Consider the following 24,668-nt stretch of genomic DNA (forward strand, 5'->3'; position numbering starts at 1 on the left):
GGGTTTATAGAATATAATTTAATTTTCTACAGCTTAATGAACAAATGGAATTCATTATTTAATAACATAATAAACTTTTTCCAAGGTGCTTACCAAATTTTGCTTGTTCTTCTCCAGCTTTTTCTACTTCTTCCAAAGCCAGCTCTACTTCTTGAGCTTTCATCTAAACGTTAAAAGAAAGGTTATTTCAATATGCCTTTAAACTGGAATGTAAACACTGAAAATAAAAATTTTGTTTTATTTGTCATGCTCATTAGTGCCAGCAATGGCTGGCACATGGAGACGTTCAGTGAATATTTGTTGAATAAATAAATAATTTTTTCCCTCCTTTTTTTTCTCTTTTGAGATAGGGCCTCACTTTGTCACCCAGGCTGGAATGCAGTGGCACAATCTCAGCTCACTGCAACCTCTGCCTCCTGGGCTCAAGCAATCTTCCCATCTGCCTCCTGAGTAGCTGGGATACAGGTGCATGCCATTATGCTTGGCGTGCCATCATGCTCGGCATGCCATCATGCTTGGTGTGCCATCATGCTCAGCAAATTTTTTCGTAGAGGCAAGGTCTCACTATATTATCCAGGCTGGTCTCCAACTCCTAGCCTCAGGCAATCCTCTTGCCTTGGCCCCCCAAAGTGCTGGGATTAAAGACGTGAGCCACCATGCCAGGCAATTTTCTTACTTAAGACTACAATTTCTAGATTTTTAATAGCATGAAACATTTTTAATTCTCCCTTTTACCTCAAGTCCTCAAGTCTTATATCCAGTAAAGCAACATATCTCTTTGTAATGTTTTTCCACTACTTTTTTCTGTTTCAATTGCTACTATTCTGATGCATAATTTCAGGTTTAAACTCCTCTATAATGTGATGTTTGCAAAGCTCCTATTTCCTTCAGTTTGTCCTATATAATATACTCAGTTTTGCCTTCCTAAGGCATATTTTTGTACCTATCAATTGTAGTTCGAAAACCTTCATTGCCTTCTCAATTGCTGACAGCATAAAATACACCTTTAATGCCCTCAACAACCTATCTCAAAGTACCTGCCCAAGATTTGTTTTCTCTATAGCCTGCTACAAACTTGCTGCACCGCATTTCCTCAAATGTAAAGAATAAACATATTTCCTATTCTCAATATTTATTTATGGTAACCAACAGCTCTAGAATTTCCTTACTATCTTACCACTGCATTACCTTCCACTTACCTAAAACTATTCCTCAGTATTCATCCTCTGTGAAGTCTTCTGGCACCTCTTAGATCACTTCCCCTCTTAACAAATCCCTATAGCAGTCATTGTCTGCATTTGTCATTTGGACCTCAGGATATATTTCCTTCTGTTATTTTTCAACACACTCATTCTATTTCCCCTACATACCGTTTTAGAAACTTTAAGTAAAAACTAGCAAAGTTTTACACACTAAAATACTTAATCCACATTTAAATATATTGCATTTTTGAGTGGTGATGTAGATATTACCAAGTATTTTCACAAAGATTACTTTATATAAGAACAGATTTTTATAGTTTCTCTAATAGCCAAACCTATCGTTAAAACCTACTACATACAAACCTTCATTAGTGACTGAGTAATTCTGAAAAGGTGTATCACATTTTCTTGCTTTTCACTTTTTAGCTCATTTACTTCCACCTAAGTAAACAGAAAAGCAACTGTTTTATATTTTATAACCTTTAAGCAAAATATAAGAACTCTTCCAGATTGTGACAATAGTTGTTCCTGAAAAAAAATTCATATTTTATTAATAAATTAATCATAAGTTAATGTATATATCTATTATTATTGACCAAGTAAGCACCTTGGATAAGGAAATCAATAAATTATATGCCAGTTCTTCTTGACGGGGCAGGTCATCTGGGTCAACTTTCATTATTTCTTTCCAGTTTATATTAGGTGGCATCTTGAATTCTTTCACTGTGCTCCACCTCTGTAACAAAACAGGTGGATATTAGCATTTACAAGGTACACAGCATTATTGGTTTTCTAACAGCTTACATTTTTTGCAGATTATTTCATTATAGCTTTCTGATGTTAGCAAAGAACTATCCCTTAGCCACAAAACAGACAAGTGGGCAAAATAGCCTTGATCAAAAATAGCACAAATTGTCAGAGAGTGTACCGTCTAAATAAAATGTGACGGCTTTAATCTAAGTTAGGACTAAGATTTCTGGGTCCCTTCCTCCACACCGCCTACCCACAACGCGCGCGAACACCCTAATCCTGGCAAGCGCGATGGTCTGTGGAAGGCTGACAATGATCCTTGATTTGGAGAAGCAGAATTGGGGCTGGAAAAAAAAAAAAAAAAAGCAGAAATTAACAATTGGAACGAGTGAAGCTGTGCGGCGGAAACCGGAACCGAAGTAAGGCAGGATTACGGACCCGAGGCTGGAAGGGGCGGGGTAGCTACGCTGCGGCACACGGGCCCTGAGGCTAAAAAGCCTGAGCGTGGAGTGACTCGCTGATCCTGCTTACAGGGATCCACCCACCTACACCAAGCCTGGCAACCAGCTGAGGTCCCTCACTACCGCAACCACCAAGCTGGACAGATCCCTATCGCGGTTCCACGCGGACTCTGCAGCGGCTGCTAAGCGACACCATCCCTAACTCCGCCGGGGCCAGAATAAGATCCCGGATGCAAAGAGAGCCTACAATTCACGACCGTGGGTGATGCTTTACGTTTAGATTCTCCGCCGGAGTCCCAGGACTTGCTGTTCAGGATGATGAGAAGGCATGGAACGAGGACTCCAAATCCCAGAGTGCAGGTGTGCCTGAGGTTTGTGCATGCTGGGAACTGAAGTCCCTGAAAAGAGGAGGTAAGGCGCTCCCGGCGTGCAACGCGGAAGGCTGCGACGGTACCGGGGCGGCGGGGAAGGACTGAGAGGCGGGAGGCGCAGTGGCTGAGGCGCCTAGGAGCTGGTGGCCTGAACGAGGTAGACCATGACTGTGGCTTTAGTGGCGTCACTCGCTGGGCCGCTCTTCATGAGTTTTTCCTAAGCCATCCCCTGGCGGAACCGCTTCCAGGTGAGGTCAAGCTGTCGGTCAGCGTATTAGGAGGAGTTGAGGGGAGCAGTCCTGGGTTAGAGAAGCTTCTGCTATTGGGGCCGTAGGGCCTGACCCCATTCTGAAAAAGTGGAAACACCCTGCCTTCTCTTCAGGCGTTTGCAGGCGGCGTCCAGGGTAGTGCCTTCTGTAAGAAGGAAAAAACAAAAAGTTTTAGCCTTGTTTAGTATCAGAATCTGTCTTGGTAGAGTGAGAGCCGCGCAGCCGTGATCCTCGTTTGGGGGCGAGCGAAGAATTGACAAGAGGTCTCGGCATCCTCTGACCCCTCCCGCCTTACCTGTAGCACCATTCCCTTCGCGGATGGTGGGACCTGATGGTTGTGGAGCTAGTATAAAGGGAAGGCTCTAGAGAGGAGAGGTTAGTGCTTGTCCGGGCCACTGCCGCGGGTGGAGAGAGAAGGTACCCGAGGACTCACCTGCACTATTGTTGTCACTTGCTTGGTTACCTAGGGTATCCTTCCATGAAAGCGCCTTCTCTGGTGTTTACCACGCTTACTTGTGCAAGTTTTGCTCATCTGCTCACAGCCATGCTGGAGTATGATACACCTCTAAGTAACTTTCCTAAGAAGCTGTAGACTTAAATCTAAATGACATTTCCAACTATCTGTACCAGTGCTTCTCATCTTTCTTTTTTTTTTTTTTAACGCTGCTTTAAAAGAAAAATTTACTATACTTGACAGTAAATTTTCCTTTCGAAAATAGGTAATGAATTTCTTTTTAAACTCCCAATTTGGGTAAAATAAGTAGCTCAGTACAAAATAAAAAGATACTGGTTTTGTGAGATAAACTTTAAAGACATTAGTTAGATTTATAGGAATGACAATTTTACTACTTTTCTGAAAGATTTTATGTCAAATACTATTCATTATCTTGTTTATTCTTCCTTACAATCCAGTGAAATAGGTGCTTACGTTGTCCTCATTTTCCATCTAAGTTAAGAAACTGAGGTTTGGAGAAGCTAAGTACTCTAACTTAAATAGTGTGATTGAACACAGATCTCTCTGGCTGAAGGACATATTCTTAACTTCTATATACCTCAGACATTCTGGGAAACCAGTATTTGTGAAGTGCTTGTGCCTCAATCTTGCTATTTTTATTAAATGTTATATTTTAATTTTGTAAGTGTTTACTCAATTAATTTGAATTAAATATTCTTCATGTTCAGTGTTCTTAATTCATAATTTAACATGGAATGGTGTTTCTGGAAAGGGGTTCTGATCCAGACACCAGGAGAGGGCTCTTGTATCTTGTCAGGAAAGAATTGGAGGTGCACACACCCCCATTGGAGGTGCTAGACTAAGGATTCTTATAGTTACTTCTTGATTATATGAAAAACAAGGGGTGGGCTATTCATGAGTTTTCCGGGAAGAGGGTAGACAATTCCTAGATCTGAGTGTTCCTCCCCTTTTTAGACCATGTAGAGTAACTTCTTCACATTGCCATGGCATCTGTAAACTGTCATAGCGCTGGTGGGAGTGTCTTTTAGGATGCTAATGCATTATAATTAGTGTATAATGAGCAGTGAGAACTACCAGACTTCTCACCTTTCTCGCTATCTTGGTTTTGGTGGGATTTGGCTGGCTTCTTTACTGCATGCTGTTTTATCAGCAAAGTTTTTATGACCTATACCTTTTGCCAACCTCCTCTCTCATCCTGTGACTTAGAATGACTGACATCCTGAGAATGCAGCCCAGTAGGTCTCACCCTTATTTTACCCAGCCCCTATTCAAGATGGAGTTGTTCTGGTTCAAATACCTCTGACAATGGTAGGAATGAAATTTAATAGTTATTGAACACATGTTATGTCACATGCTATGCTTACTACTGCGTGTTTATTTTCGTAATAGAAATCTGTTTACTGTAACACCTTGTTTTTCTTATTGTTTTTTCATTCATTACAACTTATTTTTCTGTATTCACTTATAAGTTTTGTTTTGGTTATCTGTATTACTCTTTCCTGCCCTTACTGTCACCACCCTCTTGCTCACATTCATAAACTCAAGGTGCCTGGTCTCTAATGGTAACTTTTATTCTGATTTTTCAGAAGCAAGAACAAGTTCATAGAAGTTAAGTAATAATTGATGACGCTAAGATTGTAACCTAGATCTCAGTGACAATTGTAACTGAAATCAAAATCTTACGTAAATTTTATTCTTTAACTCATTCTAACAATATTTTTGATCTTGTTCCCTGTGCTAGGCACTGGGGATACAACAGTGAACAAGTCAGCTCTGTTGAACAAGACAACTAAATTTGTATGCATTGTAGTCTGTTTGTACCTAACTGTGAATCAGGAAATTTAACTCAAGTTCTAGTGAAGTAACTCACTGTGTATTTTTGAGGAAAATTGCCAGAACTCTATTATTTTTCGTCAGATTTTCTGCACCTCTCAGTTTTCATCAAGAGATGGGACTTATGTGACAATTTTGTAAGTGGCCTTGTTATAAGAACACTTGTCTGAACCTGCCTTCTTTCTGCCCTAGGCTTTTGTGAACAGTTTTATCTGACCAAAACCACTTAATGAGAAAGCCTCACCTTTTATAATTGCTTACCTTTGTTCTCAGTAGCAATGAATTTATATTCCTTAAATGTTACTTCTAGTTCCTTTTTGCTGACTTACCAAGAAAAGTCATAGTAGCTTACTTCTCCAGTCTCTAAAACAAAGCATGGCCATTTTGTATCCATTGTGTATCCTAAACATTTTGTTTTGCCTTATTTTCGTGGCAAATTAAGCCATGGTTAATGACTTAATTCGCACTGACTCCCTACTGATCTTTCCAGTTTCCTCATGTTGAAGGAAGACAAGTGTCTGCTTGCTGCACACTTCAGATAAGGTGAACATAAAGTAGCTACCTGTGGAGATATTTAACATTTTATTTGTAGCTGTCTGCTTAAGAACAAAAGGAGAGGCAGTTTCTTGCATGACTCAGCTTTTACCCTAATTTTTTCTTTAGGCATAATGAATTGGGATCCCAAGTTTTATTTTCCTTTCACATTTCCAATTGCACTTGGATTTTGTGCACATATATAGTAACACCCCATTTTTGTAAGCAAACAGAAATCAGTCATCCCATCCACTTAAACTGCATCTGTGAGTCTGCTTCTGTGCCTAGGAAAAATTAGAAGTTCTCACAACTAACAAGAATAATGTGTTACATGTTTACAATAATGGCCCCCAGTGAGTCATGTCCCCCTCTATCTATGCCTTTGTGTAAATCTCTCCCTTCCCTGCAACTCTACTTTGCAGGTGACTCTTGGAAGTAACCTGAGATGACACCACAACTGAGCTCATAATATGCTCCCTCTCCCTTTCTCTCATACCACGCTCCCTTGGGGAATATTAACGCTTCTGTTATCTTGGCCCTTTTATAACTTCTTCCCCATTGATTCAGGATGTACCTTATTTAAATGATAATGTTTAAAATATGCATTAAATAGAGCCTTATAAAGAGCTTGTACATTGAACCTTGCCCTCCTATTGTCCTGAGATCATCATTTAAGGAGCCCAAGCTAAGCTATTAGAGAATGTGATAATAAGTAGCAGAGACTAGCTTTCAAAGCTGAGAAATCTACCTTTTAAAAGCCATCCAGCCCTAATCAAGCCACTGGATAACTATAAGCACATGAGTGACCCCAGGCACAACTAAAGAAGAACTATATACATACCTATATGTTTGGATATATATATATCAAATAAAGATATATCAAAGAATTGAATTATTTTGAATGTATTCATTTTTAAGTACTTCAGATGCCTAACTTAAGGAAAACTTTCTTAATACTTGAACTGATTAAATTTAGGAAATAAAACTAAAAACTATAGCAAATCCCAAGTTCTTATAAAAATTCTAATTCTATTTGTGTATTTAGCAAAATTATTATGCTTTTCAACTGTAGTTGTGAATCCAGAAATTACATAGTAGTTTAATATGTTTATTATGTTTAATATGTTTCTTATATATGTTATTATATATTTTAAAAATTATAGTTATACAACTAATATATCAAAGTCTCCAGGATGTCAGATTCTCTTAAAGGTTACAATTAGTCTAAAAAATCAGATGCATAATTTAATATTTTGTTTATTACGAATATTATGTATTTTTTGTATTTTTAATTATTTATTTTAAATTATTTTAATGTATTTAACAATAATTTAATAGCTAATGTATCAAAGTCTCCAGGATGCTAGATTCTCTTAAACATTGCAAGTATTCTAAAAATTAGATACATACGTTGTTCCCAAGTATAACTTTAAAGTATTGAAACCACAGGTTTAATTTACTTTTTTCTTCTATTAGTTTTAAACTTTCCTGTGGTTAGAACATTTAACCAAACAACAGTTTGTCACCCCAAGTGAATTGATGTTACCAAGCCAGTGGCCTGAGATTATTTATGGGAAGAGAGATTTCTGACCTGTACACAAAACTTGATTTTTACCTACCCAAAGATAGATATCCTGAGTTGTTTCATTTGGTTTTTCTAAATTACAACATGTATGTATAGCTGTCTTATACTGAATCCCATTTCCTGATTTCTGTATCTTTGTTTTTTAATATACTGCTTCATTTTAGTAGTGTACCTTTTCTCCGAGTTTCTTGAAAAGGAACATCAGAGGTAAATTTTTTGAGACCTCTAGTGACTTAGGTTTTTATTCTGCTATCCCATGTGGGAAATTTAGGTTTATGAATATAGAATTAGTTTAGAAATCAATATCCCTCAGAAGTGTGAAACATTACTCTTTTTATTTTGGAAGGGAATTTTTTGTTTTGTTTTGTTTCTAGCTTAAAGCATTTGGGGTGAAAAAAATGATTTTTGATTCCTGATTCTTACTCTGGAACCTTTTTTATTTCCAGAAGCTTTTAGAATGCTAACTGTTCTCAATGTTGCAAAGTTTTATGGAATTTTGTGCCCAGTAGAAAAGGGATGGAGGGTCTCAACTTAAAATATATGGACAGACTTTTTTTTACTTAACCTTTATTTTCAATATGCTGCCTTTTCCCTGTTATCAGAGACCCTATGTTTTAAATAATCCACAGAGGAAATATCCAGTTTTCTGCCTTGGAATAGGAGAGAAAGTTACTTGGCTTTATCCAGTAAGAGAAGGGGCTGACGTAGTGTCCCTGTTATCAGAGACCCTATGTTTTATAGAGGAAATCTCCAATCTTCTTCCTTGGAATAGGAGGGAAGTTTACTTGGCTTTATCCAGTAAGAGAGGGGGCTGAGTTTCAACAGGTGATTAGCTTATGCTTCTTAGAACTGAATGGCATTTTAGCTGAGCTTTTCTCTGGAGAATTAATATGCAATTACTTACCCACCTACTAAAATTAAACTTACTTGAAATAAATATGTTCCTTATTTTATCTTTATGATTTTTTTTCCAGTTTTTGTCCAGAAGTGCTTACAGAAAAGATGGCTGATATTAACCTAAAAGAAATAACCTTAATAGTAGGTGTGGTTACTGCCTGCTATTGGAACAGCCTCTTTTGTGGTTTTGTTTTTGATGATGTTTCAGCAATACTGGATAACAAAGACTTGCATCCATCTACACCTTTAAAAACTTTATTTCAAAATGACTTCTGGGGAACCCCTATGTCTGAGGTAAGTATTTATATATTACTTGTACATGTCTCAGATTTTGAAATATTCTGGTATTTTATTACTTCTAATTTTTTATTAACATTATCATCACAACAATTACAGATTTTTAACCCTAAAATTGTTATATGAAACGTAACATGTTTGTAATAAATTGAACAGGAAACTGAGGATGAGGTTATCTTCTTTAGAGCAGTACTTGATTATTTCTTTGCTTGTGTACCTTGGCTCCTTTTTTTTTTTTTTAACTTTTATTTTAGATATAGGGCTACATATGCAGGTATGTCACGTGGATATATTGCGTTATGCTGATGTTTGGGGTACCGATCTGTCACCCAGACAGTGAGTATAGTACCCAATAGTTTTGGCTTAACTTCTTAAAAGTAATATATATTTATGTGAAAATCAAATGTATAGGGAGAGCAGTAGGTGTAATACATACCTATTTCTTGCTAATTGACTTTATTTCTCTTTTTTCTATATTATGAGTAAGGCAAAAGAGATGTGATATATTTCAACATTTTAAAATACAGCAACTTCAATATAAATAGATAAGACTTTAAGGGTAAAAGTAGTAAGTACACATACTGCCAATTTCTCTTGCAGAAAAAGTGATTATTACAAATTTTGAATCTTTGTCCTATCTCTTACATAATAGTTATTTAGGTTGTATATTGAGAACCTGAAAGTTTAGTTCAATAGTTTAATATTTTATTCATCCATATGTCCATATGGTTCATTTTTATGAGGGTATTTTTACTGTTTTGAAGGTCACTGTTAAACTGTTTGGGATTAAATCTTTATCAGCTTGATATCATATAGAATGGATTCTAATTTTAGTTATGTCACATACTAGCTGTGTGAAATACGTGAGAATACATCTTTCAGATGGAAAGTCATTTTCCTGATCTGTAAAAGAGGATAATTCCTTTCTAAAATAAAAAAGAGAGTAATGCTTCAAATTTCTGAGGGATATTGATTGCTAAACTAAAATTCTATATTAATAAACCTAAATTTCCCAGGTGGGAAAGTAGAATAAAAACATAAGTCATTTAAAGTCTCAAGTAATAAATAAAGTACTTTATCTACAGTACCTGGAACATACATATTGAATAAATTGTTGAAACATAACATGTAACTCTCGGTAATGTTAACAATATGTTTCTCGGTCATTGTGGCCTCTTTCCCCATTCCCCAAATTTGGAAGGCTCTCAAGGTTAGGGATGGAATCTTTCATTCCTCTGATCACAAGCACATATAATTATTTTGTCTTATTTAGTAAGAAGACTTTATTTGCCTTTTTGTTCTCACCCAATTCTAGCTTTTGGAAAAAAATTTTTTGATAATAAGGAGGAAAATATGGCCCTATTATACATTATTCTAGACAGCTTGTCCTCCTCTATACCTACTTTTGATCTCCAGAGACCCTCAGAACTATGTGTCCATTCCCTCAATTTATGCTGGTATCTGTTATGATTTTAGTCATAATCTTGAGGTTTTGAACTGATAGTTTAGCTGGCCATATTAAATGGTCTTATTTTCTAGATTAGGCTATTCTTGTATTGCTATAAAGAAATACCTGAGACAGAGTAATTTATAAGAAAAGAGGTTTTATTGGCTCACAGTTCTACCGCTGTACAAGAAGCATAGCAGCATCTGCTTCTGGGGAGGCCTCAAGAAGCTTCCAGTCGTGACAGAAGGGGAAGCGGGAGCAGGCACCAAAAGCAGAGCGAGAAGAGCAAAGTGGGAGGTGCTACACAGTTTTGAACAGCCATATCTCACAAGAACTCATTATAGCGAATATAGTACCAAGTGGGGTGGTGCTAAACCATTCATAGGAAATCCACCCCAATAATCCAGTCATTTCCCACCAGGCCCCACTTCCAATACTGGGGATAACATTTTGATATAAGATTTGGGCAGGGACACACACATATCGCATACCATGCTGTCAGTGATCTGTTCGCTGATTTTCTCAGCTGTGCAGATTGAAAATTTGATTTTGTTCAGAAAGCCCATAAGCAGACGGACTAACAAAAAGACTCGTAATATGTTCTGACAGAATGGATGAACAAACTAGAATAACAGTTTATTAAGAGTGAAGAGTGTAGTTTCTTTGTATTTTCTAATGGGCATATTCTCTCCCTGAAGGCAAATGTGACACTAAGGAAAAATTATTCTGGGTAGTTCTTAGGTGTCATAGATTTCATGATAAGCCTGGAGTTAGCATATTCAAAGATCTAATCGTTGATATCATCAAATAATGATAGCCTAGAAGATACGTGTCCATGTGTATCTTACACGAATTTTTGTGCCAATGTAGGTCTTAAGAACACATTTTGGGCTTAGGACATTCTTCTAAGCCATATGAATACTGCCATATTAGGGGTCTTTGGATTCCTGTGAACTTCTCAGTGTTTAGATTATCTCTTTAGTAGGCTTATGCTATAGATATGTGCTACTCTATTTATTGATAGTTCATTGGATCCCAACCCTGACTGCCATATTAGTATTTGCCTGGGGCATTTAAAGAATGAAAACATATTACCAAGGCTCTGTCCAAACCTGTTATTTCAGATAATCTCAGAGTGGGATGTAGGTAACAATATTTTTGTCTTATTTTGTATGTGTGTTTGTTTAGTAGTTGTTTTATGTGGGGGAGGAGGGTGGGGCTTTTTGTTTAAGTCATCCAGTTGATTCTTTGGTATAGCTGTGGCTGAGAGCCAGGGAACTGTAATGAGCCACCTTCCTCTGGCATTTGGCCTATAAAGTACCTTGTGCTAAAGTAACTTCTGCAAATATTTTATCTCATTATGATTTTGCCATCCCTATATTGAGATTCACATTAACAGGAAACTTAGCTTATTCATTCATTATACTGTTGTGTATTTTTGTTGCCAACTAATATGAGTGATTTTTTTAAAGAAAAAAATCATTAAATTATTAAAGTATTAAAGTATGCCCAAAAGTAATAATGATTTGAATTGTTTTTTTTAATGGCCCTAGATGTTTTCACAAAGTAAATTTGATACCTAATGGACTGATGATTTGTCACAGTGGAATCTGAAATAGATCCCTAGTGAGTTATGTGAATAATTGGTTATGCTAATAATTGGTGTGTTAGTTGGTCATCACCTATAGTATATGTATGTCTAATAGATCTAACTGAACAATTATGTATACTGCAATTCAAACTACATATTCCCTTCTACTTTCTGAGTTCATCCTTTCATCTTGAATATATGTTCCTTTGTAGCCACAGTGACATTTCAGGTACTCAAAGGGTTTCTAGAGTCCTTTTCTGCTTTCTGGTACAAATCATGTCAGTTCAATACAGTGCCTTAAAAATAGCTTTATATGCTTGAGAGGAAATTTGAAGGTTGTAAAGGAATTAGTCAAGCAGGAAAGAACATTCTAAGTAGATAGTACATCATGGAGTATATAGTCAGTACAGAGATACTAAAATGTTCCTAATTTCAAAATGTGATTTATTCTTTGTGTTTCCTAATGTTCCCTAGTAAGGATGAACAGGCTTAAGTCTACTTGTGTGCCAGAAAGTTACAGCAAAATACGATAGGAAGTAGAAGAGCAAAGAAGCTGAATATGGATGCCTATATTAGTCTGTTTTGCATTACTATAAAGGAATACCTGATAATTTTTAAGGAAAAGATGTTTATTTGGCACATGGATCTGCACACTATGGCAAGCATGGCAACAGCATCTTCTTGGCTTCTGGTGAGGCCTTGAAAGTTTTATTCCCTGTAGAAGGTGAAGGGGAAGCAGGTGTATCACATGGTGAGAGAGGGAGCAAGAGAAAGAGGAGGAGGTTCCAGGCTCTTTTGAGCAACCAGCTCTCTCATTACAGTGGGGAAGACACCAAACCATTCATAAAGGACCCACCCCCAATGACCCAAACATCTCCCACCAGGCCCAACCTTCAACATTTCAACCTCCTCACATTTCAGCATGAGATTCGGAGGGGACAAACATCCAAACTATGCCAATGCCCTTTGTATAAAACTACAAAAAAATAGCTTAATATTTTATATATATTTGAACTGTGTGTTTTATTCTTAAATCTGGTTTGGTTTTGTGTTAGGGAAAGAAGTATCTCTGCTTAAATGCAACTTATAATTTAAAAAGAAAGTCAGTACTTCACATGAACTTTTATTTATTACCAAAGGAGAATACTATAAGACAGGTGTCTACTTTCATATTCTAAGAAAGTTTGTTTGTTTGTTTGTTTGTTTTTGAGACGGAGTCTCGCTCTGTTGCCCAGGCTGGAGTGCCTTGGCCGGATCTCAGCTCACTGCAAGCTCTCCGCCTCCCGGGTTTACTCCATTCTCCTGCCTCAGCCTCCCGAGTAACTGGGACTACAGGCGCCCACCACCTCGCCCGGCTAGTTTTTTGTATTTTTTAGAAGAGACGGGGTTTCACTGTGTTAGCCAGGATGGTCTTGATCTCCTGACCTCGTGATCCGCCTGTCTCGCCCTTCCAAAGTGCTGGGATTACAGGCTTGAGCCACCGCGCCCGGCCCTAAGAAAGTTTTTACTCTGGTATTACTCTGTAATTTGGGAAATTCTAGTGTAATATATTCACATTTATACATTATGGAGATGTTTTTCATAAAACAACTAGACAGTAGCTTTTTGAGTCATCACTATTTTAATTGAACTGGTAAGCATTCTGTTCTTACATTTCCTTTTGAAGATCTAGCCAGTAGTTATATCAACTTTTGTATTGCTAATAGATACGGACGCAGGCTTTGGAGAGAATCCTGTGCTGTAACTTGACCAATGCCGGCATTGTCTTACTTTTTTTAAAAACTGTTATATTGAAGAGGAATTAATAGTCAAATGTCCTTTTACTGTTAGTACTCTGACCACTGTAAATCAAGAAGGAAATTAACCTTGTTTGTGGACTAAGGAAATAGAAAAACACAGATTATAAAATTCTATTTTATTTTTGTGTTACTCTTAGGACATTTTATATTTTATTGTCATTTCTCAGTAAAATGTAGATATTGATATCTTTAATGGTAAATACAATGATGAACTTTGGTACCCTGTTGGACCAAGGTACTTTAATAATCACTGATTGTTTTTTCCTTTTAGGAGAGAAGCCACAAGTCTTACCGTCCCTTAACAGTATTGACATTTCGCTTAAATTATTTGTTAAGTGAACTAAAACCAATGTCATATCATCTCCTGAATATGATTTTTCATGCTGTGGTTAGTGTGATATTTCTCAAAGTATGCAGACTTTTTCTGGACAGCAAGAGTAGTGTGATTGCTTCTTTACTTTTTGCAGTACACCCAATACACACAGAAGCAGTAAGTAAAACTATGAATTGATTTGTTTTCTTTTTTCTTTTTTTACAAATCCTGCACAGTGATTTTAATGGTATATATTTTTAAGAAAACAAAATTAACCCTGACTTTAATCCAAATATTTGAAGACTCTTAAATTCGTACAGTTAATTCTTAACTTTCTAGTACACAAAGTCTAACTTCTTACTGTGTAAAATTTTTAAATTTAAAATTTTTGAAACATAAACATTTTTCATTCAAGAATATAAAATCCATTTAGAAATATATACATGAATACAGTTCTTTGCTCACTTTTTTTAATAAACAAGAATTTCTAAGGACTTTTTACAGTTTATTGTCTTTTTAAACTTTAGTTTTCAGATTTATGAGGTATAACTTTTTGAATTTATGATGCCTTTGTAGATTAAGAACATTCATATTTTAAGAAAATATGTAAGAAGTACTTAAGTTCTAGATATTCTACCATATTTAAATGGTTACCATTGAAGAAAGCTGGATAAAGAGTACACAGGATCTCTCTGTACTAGTTTTGAAACTTCCTATAAGTCTTATTATTTCAAAATAAGTTACAAAAATTATAAACTGTTAAGAGTCACTAATAAATTTCTATTTATGTAAGATTCACAAATTCACCACCTGAGGGCACCAAAAGAATGTTTAAGAAACAAATGTGCACTTGAAAAGTTATGGAAATTAAAGTATTTTTACTATTATATATAGTAATTTTTCAAGATATTCTTTAATAATATGGACCCCCTTCGTTTTTCTTTTCTAGGTAACGGGAGTTGTTGGAAGAGCAGAACTTTTGTCGTCTATCTTTTTTCTAGCAGCTTTTTTGTCGTATACCAGATCAAAAGGACCAGACAATTCCATAGGTATGTGTCTAACATTTGATTTTTTTTAATAGTGCTAAAACTTGATTAAGGAATTTTTATTTACTCCTAGTGCTTCTTATAATACATTATATACCACATTTGGGATTTATCTTTATATATTGTTTTACTTTAGCGTATGTGAAAATATGAAATATGTAACATTGCTGGTATTTAGGAAGTTTGTGTATAATTTATATTTTCATCATGAGTTAATAGATTTTATATGATCTAATTTTAAAAACCAAATAACCTTAGAGTAGAGGAGTTTTAGAGTTAGTCCTGGTTCCATCTTCTGTTATCTATAAATGATATAGATACCAGTATTTCAATTGTCTTTGGAAAAATAACACCTAGTAGACTGTGATATTGTTTAGGCAAGGTTAAAAGCCTCCTAGAATATAACTTTTATTGTGTGTTGATCGTAACTATTTACTGAGCTCCTACCTTGTGACCTACCCTGGAAAGTGCTTCGTATACATTAGCTCATTACTCTTAATGATGCCTGGCATTATCAGAAAACAAGTTCCAGTCAATAAAAATGATTTTTTTAGAGTGTGGGCACAGTGGGCACAAACCTTTAAGTTCTTAGGGAGGGGGATTTTCTCACTGTAGTTCCAAGGTACTCATGACAAGAAGCCTCATTTTATGCGTGAAAACTGAGGTTCAAGAAACACATGATTTAGCAAAACAACTTAAAGTGTTCTGGATTTGTAATATAAGTAGGTTTACCTTTGCTGCTCTGCATAATGCCTTCTTAAAACAATTTGAGTGGCTGCATAGCATAGTAGTTAAAAGCATGAACTAAAGAGTCTGGTTTCAAATTTTAGCTCCACTGTTTATTTACTAGCTCCATTCACTGTAATACATCAGGCAAATTAACCTCTCTGTGCTTACATTTCTTTATCTGTTAAATGTGGATAATAATAGTTCCCTACCTGTGCAGTCCATCATGTATTAAGAGGTACTTTAGTAACTAATATGGAATTGCAAACCAATATCCTCTTTAAGTACCATCCTCACCAAAACCTGAATGGTAAAGTTAGAAAATACTGTGGCCTACTGGATTATAATTAGGCTCTCGATTACCTGTCTTATCATATCTTCTGCCGTTCTTGCCCTAGCTGTCTTCACTCTAGCTAGATAGACCTTCTTGCTGTTCTCAAACAAGCAGAGCACCCACCTTTTTGCCTGCATTTCCCATTATTGAATTTTCTTTCCTTAGATCTTTATGTAGTAGTCTCATTTATATACTACTCTTTATTATCAGGCCTCAGCTTAAGTATTCTGTCTTAGAAAAGCCTTCCTTGTTCTAACTGAAATAGCTTTTCACTATATTATATCTTCTGTTCCAAATACTTGCACTTGGTGCTTTTTAATAATTTCTTATTCTTCACAATTCTAATATCTTGCCTTATTTCCTTAAGAATTGCTTATTTGGGCTGGGTGCAGTGGTTCACACCTGTAATCCCAGCACTTTAGGAGGCTGAGGCGAGTGGATCACATTGTCAGGAGTTTGAGACCAGCCCGACCAATATGGTAAAATCCTGTCTCTACTAACAATGCAAAAATTAGCCGGGCATAGTGGTGGGTGCCTGTAGTCCCAGCTACTTGGGAGAATGAGGCAGGAGAATCACTTGAACCTGGGAGGCAGAGGTAGCAGTGAGCCAAGAACACGCCACCGCACTCCAGCCTAGGCGACAGAGGGAGACACCGTCTCAAAAAGAGATGTAAGACTCCGTCTCAAAAAAAAAAAAAAAAAAAAAGAGATGGCACCACTGCACTCCATCCTGGGCGACAGAGGGAGTATCCATCTCAGAAAAAAGAATTATTTGAAATTCTTGGTTTGTCTCTTTAAGTAATTCTGATACAGTAGTATATGTTATTATGTTTGTTCTCTCTGTTTTATGATTGTTGTATCCTTTAGATGTTTAGTTATTTTGGCTTGTGAGCTCAAACCACATGTTACTCTAAAGTTATAAACCACTGTGCCTGTTAAAGGGAAAGGCCAGGGCCACTCTTTGTTCAACCTGTGAGTCTGAAGGGATGAAAGGAATTATAAACCAGGATGCGAAGTTCCAGGTTCTGCAGAACTACTGTGGATCACTGTTTTTCCTACCAGTTTACTAGGCGTGTTTTCGGTTTTCTTTAAGAGAATCAGCATTAAGGGGTCAGTGCACCATCCCTCTGCATTTAAATGGTAGCTCTGTGGAAGTTACTGCCTAGGAGTGATTGGTTGGTTTGTACCTTTTAAAAAATATCTACCTCTTACCCCCCAAGACTTCTGAAGTGCTCTGCTTTTACCTCTGGAGCACCCACTAGCCATTGTAGCTGTGGATTTCTGCAGTAATGGAGCAGATAGTGATCTACCCAAAGCAGCTAGGAGAGGATAGAACAAAAGTTAAAAAAAAAAAAAATTCTCACTCTTGTCTTCTACCTTAAATGTAATTCCTCATAACACTCACAGAACCACGCATGCTTAAAGTAACCTTGAAATGCCAAGGAGGTTTTTTGTTTGTTTGTTTTTGTTTTTACAAAACAAACAAACAAACAAACATGTGTCTTAGAAACTATTTTTCCCTCTTACTTACCTTTTTCTAGAGTTGATTTTTGAGGAAGGGACCACAGATCAATCTAGTTCACCATTTGACCAAAACAAAAACAGGGTAATGTTGTTTTCTATACCTTTAACTTGCACTTCTGAAAATACTAATTTCTAACCTGAAAATACGTAGTTTACATTTTTCTTTTGTTTATTGCTTTCTCACAGTAGAGTGTGACCTTCATTAGGGTAGGTAACTTTTTCTCCATTTTTTGATCATTTCCTAGAATGGTTCCTAGTTTACAGTAGGTGATTAGTATGAGTATATTAAAGAAATAAGCAAGTGAATGAATGTAATATATTTTAAATTCTAATTGAAAAAAATACTGAAATCTACCTTGGACCTCTCTTTATCCTCTTAACCACTGTGATACTTTGTACTCTTAGTAATTTTACCTTTGAAGCCACAGTTTCCACATCATCTTTGTGTTCCCTATTGTATCTAGTATACACTGGCCTGTGCAAAGGTTTTCAAGTTGTAATTATTTATATTCATTTTTACTTCTGTATTATTCATGTCCCATACCTCTTTTGTAAATACGGTCATCCAATTTCAGGGCCTTCATACTTGATTTTTTATTACTTTAGGTTTCTGCTTAAATATCCACTTAAATGTCATCAATGTCACTACTCATCTTTTCCAGTGGTGTTATTTTTATTTCCCTTCATTCTCTTTTTTTCTTTTTAACACTTACACTGTGTCACCATTTGACAGAGTATATCATACTTGTCTCGCTTCCCTATACCTTGAAATGTAGTAGATACTTAAAATAACTATTTGAATAAGTGATGGATGAAGATGTGTTTCTTTTACATATGTAGAGTTAGTTTAGAAACCTGTATTTTGAAATGGGAATGGATTTAAGTGTCCTTAACTTATTTACCAGGTGTACTTGTTTTGGACAAAATCACATGTAGTAACTTTTAACCACGGTGATCTGATTATAAAATCAAAGTATTTATATAGTCATATACTCACTAGAGGCTGAATAACTGAAGTGATTGGTTTCAGTAAGGCATTTGCATTTGTTACTCTTAGTTGGTGAGATTGAATTCAAGGTTATAAAAGGTGACTGTTTTCTTTTTCTCCCTTGGAGTAGAAATACAAATTACTGAGCAGCTCTGAATTTAAAATCAGAAGAACCATGAAGTCTTGGTCTCCTTATTCTTTGTTACTTTTTTTAAAATACCTCTACAATTCTTTGCTCATCTTAAAAATTGGTATGATTACATCCGTGTTCTTACTCCATAGAGTGATTTTAAGATTCAGTGAAATCATATATGCCAAACTGGCTATTTAAACTGTTTAAAATATCTGCTTTCAATGCTGTTATTTTCTACGAGTTTTTATGTAGACATATGCATCCATTCATACTATTCTCTATATCCTTCATTCGCCTAGCTTACTCTCACCCCTATTTCTTTATTTATGCATCCACCTTTCCCAGTTTTTCCATGTCCTGTATATCCTTCAAGGGCCAACATTAGGTCCAGCCCGTTTTGTCAATAACCATCTTCTGATTTCTTCCTCTATGAATTTCTTGTTGAATTTAGCATTGTAATGTAATATAATCTAGTATATTAGTATTGGTGGTTTTGGCCTAATAAGATTATAAGATTTTTTTAAAAGAAAGAATATTATTATACTTAGTATCTCCAACAGTTTCGTGGGTTTGGTTTTTTCGTTTATTTCTTGTCTTTGGTTATTTTTTCTTTCAGTAATTTTAGTTTATAGAGTACTTTGAAAACAATTTCAAAAATAGGTGAATTTCTGTATTAAGCCCAATGACAAAAGAAAATGTATTCAATTCATGAATTCTGTTCTTGTTTATACTTAGATTTAAGTCAATTATTTGAATTTTTGCTTTAGTTAATATTCTTAAAACTGAGGTCACGGCTGGGCATAATGGCTCACGCCTATAATCCCAGCAACTTTGGGAGGCTGAGGTGGGCAGATCACCTGAGGTTGACAGTTCGAGACCAGCCTGACCAACATGGAGAAACCCCATCTCTACTAAAAAATACAAAATTAGTCAGGCATGGTGGCACATGCCTGTAATCCCAGCTACTCAGGAGTCTGAGACAGGAGAATCACTCAAACCTGGGAGGTGGAGGTTGTGGTGAGCTGAAACCATGCCATTGCACTCTAGCCTGGGCAACAAGAGTGAAATTCCATCTCAAAAAAAAAAAAAAAAAAAAAGCAAACTGAGATCACACAGTCATACTACCAGATATTTTTTAAACTAGAAAAGACTAAGAGGTTATAGTTTTTCATAAGAAAACTGAGGCCCGGAAAAGTTGCCCAAACTCACAAGATCACAATGAACTTTCACGGTTCATTACTCTTTAGTCAAATTACTGCTTTATGGTAGACAATTACTTAAAGTCGACGAAGTACATTTTTCATTTAAATATAACTTATAGAGTCTATTGCAAATTTTTTGAATAGTGTTTAAGTGCCTATTGTTAACCACTTTCATTTTAGTTTTTATAAGAATGGGCTAGACACGGTGGCTCGTGCCTGGAATCCCAGCATGGTGGGAGGATGGCTTGAGGTCAAGAGTTTGAGACCAGCCTGAGCAGCATAGCAAACAATATTAATTCTGTCTCTACAGAAAAAAAAAGGTAGCCAGATGTGGTGGCACATGCCTGTAGTCCTATTTGGGAGGCTGAGGCAGATGGATTGCCTGAAGTTCAGAATTCAAGGCTGTAGTGAGCTATGTTCACACCACTGTACTTACTCCGGCCTGAGTGACAGAGCAAGACCCTGTCTTAAAAAAAAAAAAAGTATAGTACCCTACTTTTCCCAATAGTTTTAAATTTTAAGTTTTTAATAATTTATCAATTTAATAAAGTATAAAGATATCTGTCATAATTTCAGGAATTTATCTTCATTTCAGATTGATACTTCATTAATTATCAAACCTGTAAATTTCTCTTTTCCATATTCACCACCCTACCTTTGTTTTAAAAGTTAGTATTTGATTAAATAATTTTTCTCTCCATAAAAAATTTCAGTTCAAATTATACATGTTGATATTTTGCTTTGAATGTATAAAGCAAAAATTATAAAATTTAAGTGTATTTTAAAGTATGTCCTACTAATTAATGGGAAATAGCACTCATATGGATATGGAATCACAAGTAAAGTTTAAAATATCTTTTTTTCGTGTTACAAAATTGTTTTCTGAATTTCTGTTCTCAAATTGCAGTGTGGACTCCAATTGCATTGACAGTGTTTTTAGTGGCTGTTGCAACATTATGTAAAGAACAAGGAATAACAGTTGTAGGAATTTGCTGTGTGTATGAAGTGTTTATTGCCCAGGGGGTAAGCCAAACTATAAATATATAAATTTACTTATTGATGTCTTTTATCCTAATTGAATCAGATTTTATTTACTTTTATTTTCTAAATGTATCATTATGTAAATTAATGTTTACCAATAATAATACCAGAAATCATGTCTTATCCTCATACCTACTGAAAATTACTTAACATTTTATGATACTTTAAGTGTTTTAAGAACTGTATTTTAAATTTCAATAATGGAATCATTAGGCAGCTTGGAAAAGTATGCAATAATACTGTACAGTATAATTCATTGTTGGGTAAGACTGTTGAGCTCAGTTGTATTCATTATTAGCTTCACACATTCTTCCACATTAATTTCATAATTATACTTGTATCTAATCTTGCGATTAGAAGGTACTACAGTATTGAAAACATTGAGATATGTTATTATTTATTGCTTAAAACGTTTATTTTATTTTTCAGTATACTTTGCCATTATTATGTACTACTGCTGGACAGTTTCTCCGTGGAAAGGGTAGCATTCCATTTTCTATGCTACAGACATTAGTAAAACTCATTGTCTTGATGTTCAGTACGTTATTACTTGTTGTAATTAGAGTCCAGGTTATTCAATCGCAACTTCCAGTATTCACCAGGTATGAAATTCTGGTTCTTTGTTTTCTGCATTCTTTTTTTTAACTTTGGATTTTAATGTTCATAAATGTTCCAGAAAGTATTTTATTTACTTTGTTTTTTAACAGTTTTATTAAGCTATAATTAACGTATTTTTTAAACTGCATATATTTAAAATTTATAGATTGGTAAGTTTTGACATGTGTATACACCCGTAAAGCCCCCACAATAAAGATAATGAATGACCCATTCCAAACTGGTTAAGTGTTAAGGTTAGTGTTAATTTAGTCTCCTCTATCCTTAGTGATTTTTGTCTACTCATTCTGTCAGTTACTGGGAGACCCATGTTGAAATCTCTGACTATACTTGTATGTTTCGCTGTTTCTCCTTGCACTTCTATCCGTTTTTGTTTTACATGTTTTTGAAGCTCTGCTATTAGGTGCATAAACAACTAGGATTGTTAAGTCATCTTGAGGAACTGATCCCTTTGTCATTATTAAATGAGCTTCATCCCTAGTAATAGTCTTTACTCAGAAATTCACTTTTTCTTATCCCAGCTATCTTTTGTTAGTGTTATGTGGTGTATCTTTTTCCATCTTTTTACTTTTTACCTGTCTATGATTTATGTATAAAGATTTCTTGTAGCGTGCATACAATTTGGTCTTTTGTTGTTTGGTCAGATAATCTGACTTTTAGATGGGATATATCATGATTTATATTTAATATGATTATTGATATAGTTTGATGGAAATCTGTCATCTTGCTAAAATTGTTTTATCTTTGTCCCATCTATTCTTTGTTCCCTTTTTTTTCTCTTTCCACCTTCGTTTGGATCTTTTTTTAATATTTCATTTTATCTCCTTGTTGGCTTATTAGCTATAAATCTTGGTTGTTTTAGTGTTGCTTTAGGGATTTTAGAACATCCTCTGCTTATCACAATTTACCTTCAAGGAATATTCTAATTTTGAATATATATATAAAATGAAAAATATCAGTATATATAGTATAAATATCATATATAATATACATTTTATATATGTAAGAACTTAGCTTTTGTGCAGTTTGCATATGTTTTCCTTGAACATACATTGCTTTAAACAATTGTCTTAGAGGAATTTAAATAATAAAAAAGTATTTTACATTAACTATGGAGTCACCATTTCCAGTGTTCTTTATTCCTTTGTTAGGTTAGATTTTTATCTGGTACTATTTTTCCTTTTGCCTGAAGGAATTTTTTTAGCACTTCTTGAATAAAAATATCTGGTTTTTCAAAGATATTTTCTCTGGGTGAAGAATTCTACACTGATTTTTTCATTCAGTATTCTGAAAATGTAAATGTACTGTCTTCTGGCTTATGTTGTTTTCAGTGAGAAAACCTATCATCCTTACCACTTTATGCTAATGTATGTTATGTGTATTTTTTTCTATGCTTTTTTAATATTTCCTCTTTATGATTGTTTCTTATATATTTATGTTTCTTGTGCTTAGTCAAACTGAGCTTCTTGAAATCTATAGGTTTTAATGTTGTATAAATTTTGGAAAATGTTTAGTCTTCAAATATTTTTGCCATCTTTTCTTTTTCCTCTTTTTCTTGTATATTTTTCTTATATATTAAATATACTTAAGTATATTTAAGTTTCTTGAAGTTGTTGCAGTGATGCTCTGTTTTTTCCCCCTCAATCTTTTACCATTTTAGTTTGGATAGTTTCTTTTGCTATATCAAGTTCACTAGTCTTTTTTCTGCAATATCTAATCTTCCCTTCATTTCATCTAATTATTTCTTGCCTGTGAATCTGTTTTCATCTTCAGAAGGAAGTCTGATTTGAGTCTTCTTTTGTATCTTCTATATCTCTACATGTTCTATTGCTTTAATGTCCTTGCCTACTAATGTCATTCCTTGGTCAGTTTTTATCAAATAAATTTTCTCTTCATTATAGGTTGTATTTCTCTGCTTCTTTGCATTCCCAGTAATTGTTGAACAGATACCATTTGTGAATTTTACCTTAATGTATTCTATAACTTTTGAGTTTTATTCTGGAATGCATTTAAGTTACTTGGAAAATGTTTTATCTTTCACTCTTACTTTTCTTCTTCTATTTTTTTGAGATGGAGTTTCGCTCTTGTTGCCCAGGGCTGGAGTACAATGGCGCGATCTCAGCTCACCGCAACCTCCACCTCCCAGGTTCAAGCGATTCTCCTGCCTCAGCCTACTGAGTAGCTGAGATTACAGGCATGCACCACCACGCCCAGCTTTTTGTATTTTTAGTAGAGACAGGGTTTCTCCATATTGGCCAGGCTAGTCTGGAACTCCGGCCTTCAGGTGATCCGCCCACCTTGACCTCCCAAAGTGCTGGGATTTTAGGCGTGAGCCACCACACCCAGCCCAGTCTTGCTTTTAAGCTTTGTTTTGTGGAACCACATCAGCATTTAGGATAAGACTAATTTCACTTCACTACTGATGCAAGATCTTTTTGACTATTCAATGTGAACTGTAAATTATGATTTATTATTTTTATCTGAAAAAAATATGTAAGTTGTGAGATTCCATATGAAAATTTTGAAATGATGTTGTTTGTTCAAATAGTATTTATTTTTATCAGATATTTGGTATGTTTTTAGAAAATCAAGTCAAAGAAGTGATAAAAGTTGATTTTTCGTTGGCTTACTCATTTTAAAATGAGAAAATGAGTCTTTTAAGTACTATATATTATAGCCAACAAAATTTAGAACACAGACTAAACTAATGAAATATATATATGTCATGGCCTGGGAATAGATAAACTATGGTATAAGTTTATATTAGTATTTACTAAGAGAAAAAGTAGAACACAAATTGTTATATAGGCCTACACAGTTACTACTTTGTACTAGAAGTTTGGTTTTTAGCTTCCTAGGAGTCAAAGAGGGAAGAAAGCTTCTAGGTGATATGGTTTTCTCTCTCCGTGATAGGAGAAAAATATACTAATTTTTTCCAGGAAGCATAATTTTTAATTAACATTTAGCTCTAAAAGAAATGTCTCATGTAGGAAAGCATTGCTGAGTGTTTTCAAAAGTGATTCAGACAACACATACAATAAATCTTATACAACTTTTTGTTACTACTTTTAATCAAAAGGTTTAATGGAACACTTTTGCAGTATTGTAATATTATAGGATGCATGTCTGAATTATTCTAATAATAAACAGAAATAGATGACCTGCTTGCCTTTCAAATAGTCCTTCATAAATATCACTTCTCTGAAGTAGATATTTCATCAAGTTTTGATAGTTT

General features: G+C 35.1%; 2 protein-coding genes across 2 annotated transcripts in view; one reads left to right on the top strand and one right to left on the bottom strand.

Annotated features, from left to right (window-relative positions):
- The window catches only part of CEP290 (centrosomal protein 290kDa), a 94,570-nt gene extending 91,985 nt beyond the window's left edge, over positions 1–2,585 (bottom strand). The window contains exons 1-4 of the mRNA XM_011961265.1: positions 2,498–2,585; positions 1,810–1,938; positions 1,566–1,643; positions 94–163 (exon numbers count right to left, since the gene is read on the bottom strand). Coding sequence (XP_011816655.1) covers positions 94–163; positions 1,566–1,643; positions 1,810–1,911 — 250 coding nt within the window. The 5' untranslated portion in view covers positions 1,912–1,938; positions 2,498–2,585. The remainder of the gene's footprint in view (positions 1–93; positions 164–1,565; positions 1,644–1,809; positions 1,939–2,497) is intronic.
- A 256-nt stretch (positions 2,586–2,841) lies between these two features.
- Positions 2,842–24,668, top strand: part of TMTC3 (transmembrane and tetratricopeptide repeat containing 3) — a 56,611-nt gene continuing 34,784 nt past the window's right edge. Inside the window, exons 1-6 of the mRNA XM_011961267.1 lie at positions 2,842–3,032; positions 8,455–8,671; positions 13,783–14,001; positions 14,774–14,873; positions 20,685–20,800; positions 21,248–21,420. Of these exons, the coding sequence (XP_011816657.1) occupies positions 8,483–8,671; positions 13,783–14,001; positions 14,774–14,873; positions 20,685–20,800; positions 21,248–21,420 (797 nt within the window). The 5' untranslated portion in view covers positions 2,842–3,032; positions 8,455–8,482. The remainder of the gene's footprint in view (positions 3,033–8,454; positions 8,672–13,782; positions 14,002–14,773; positions 14,874–20,684; positions 20,801–21,247; positions 21,421–24,668) is intronic.

This window comes from Colobus angolensis, unplaced genomic scaffold, assembly GCF_000951035.1.
Source record: "Colobus angolensis palliatus isolate OR3802 unplaced genomic scaffold, Cang.pa_1.0 Scaffold543, whole genome shotgun sequence".
Lineage (NCBI taxonomy): Eukaryota > Metazoa > Chordata > Mammalia > Primates > Cercopithecidae > Colobus > Colobus angolensis.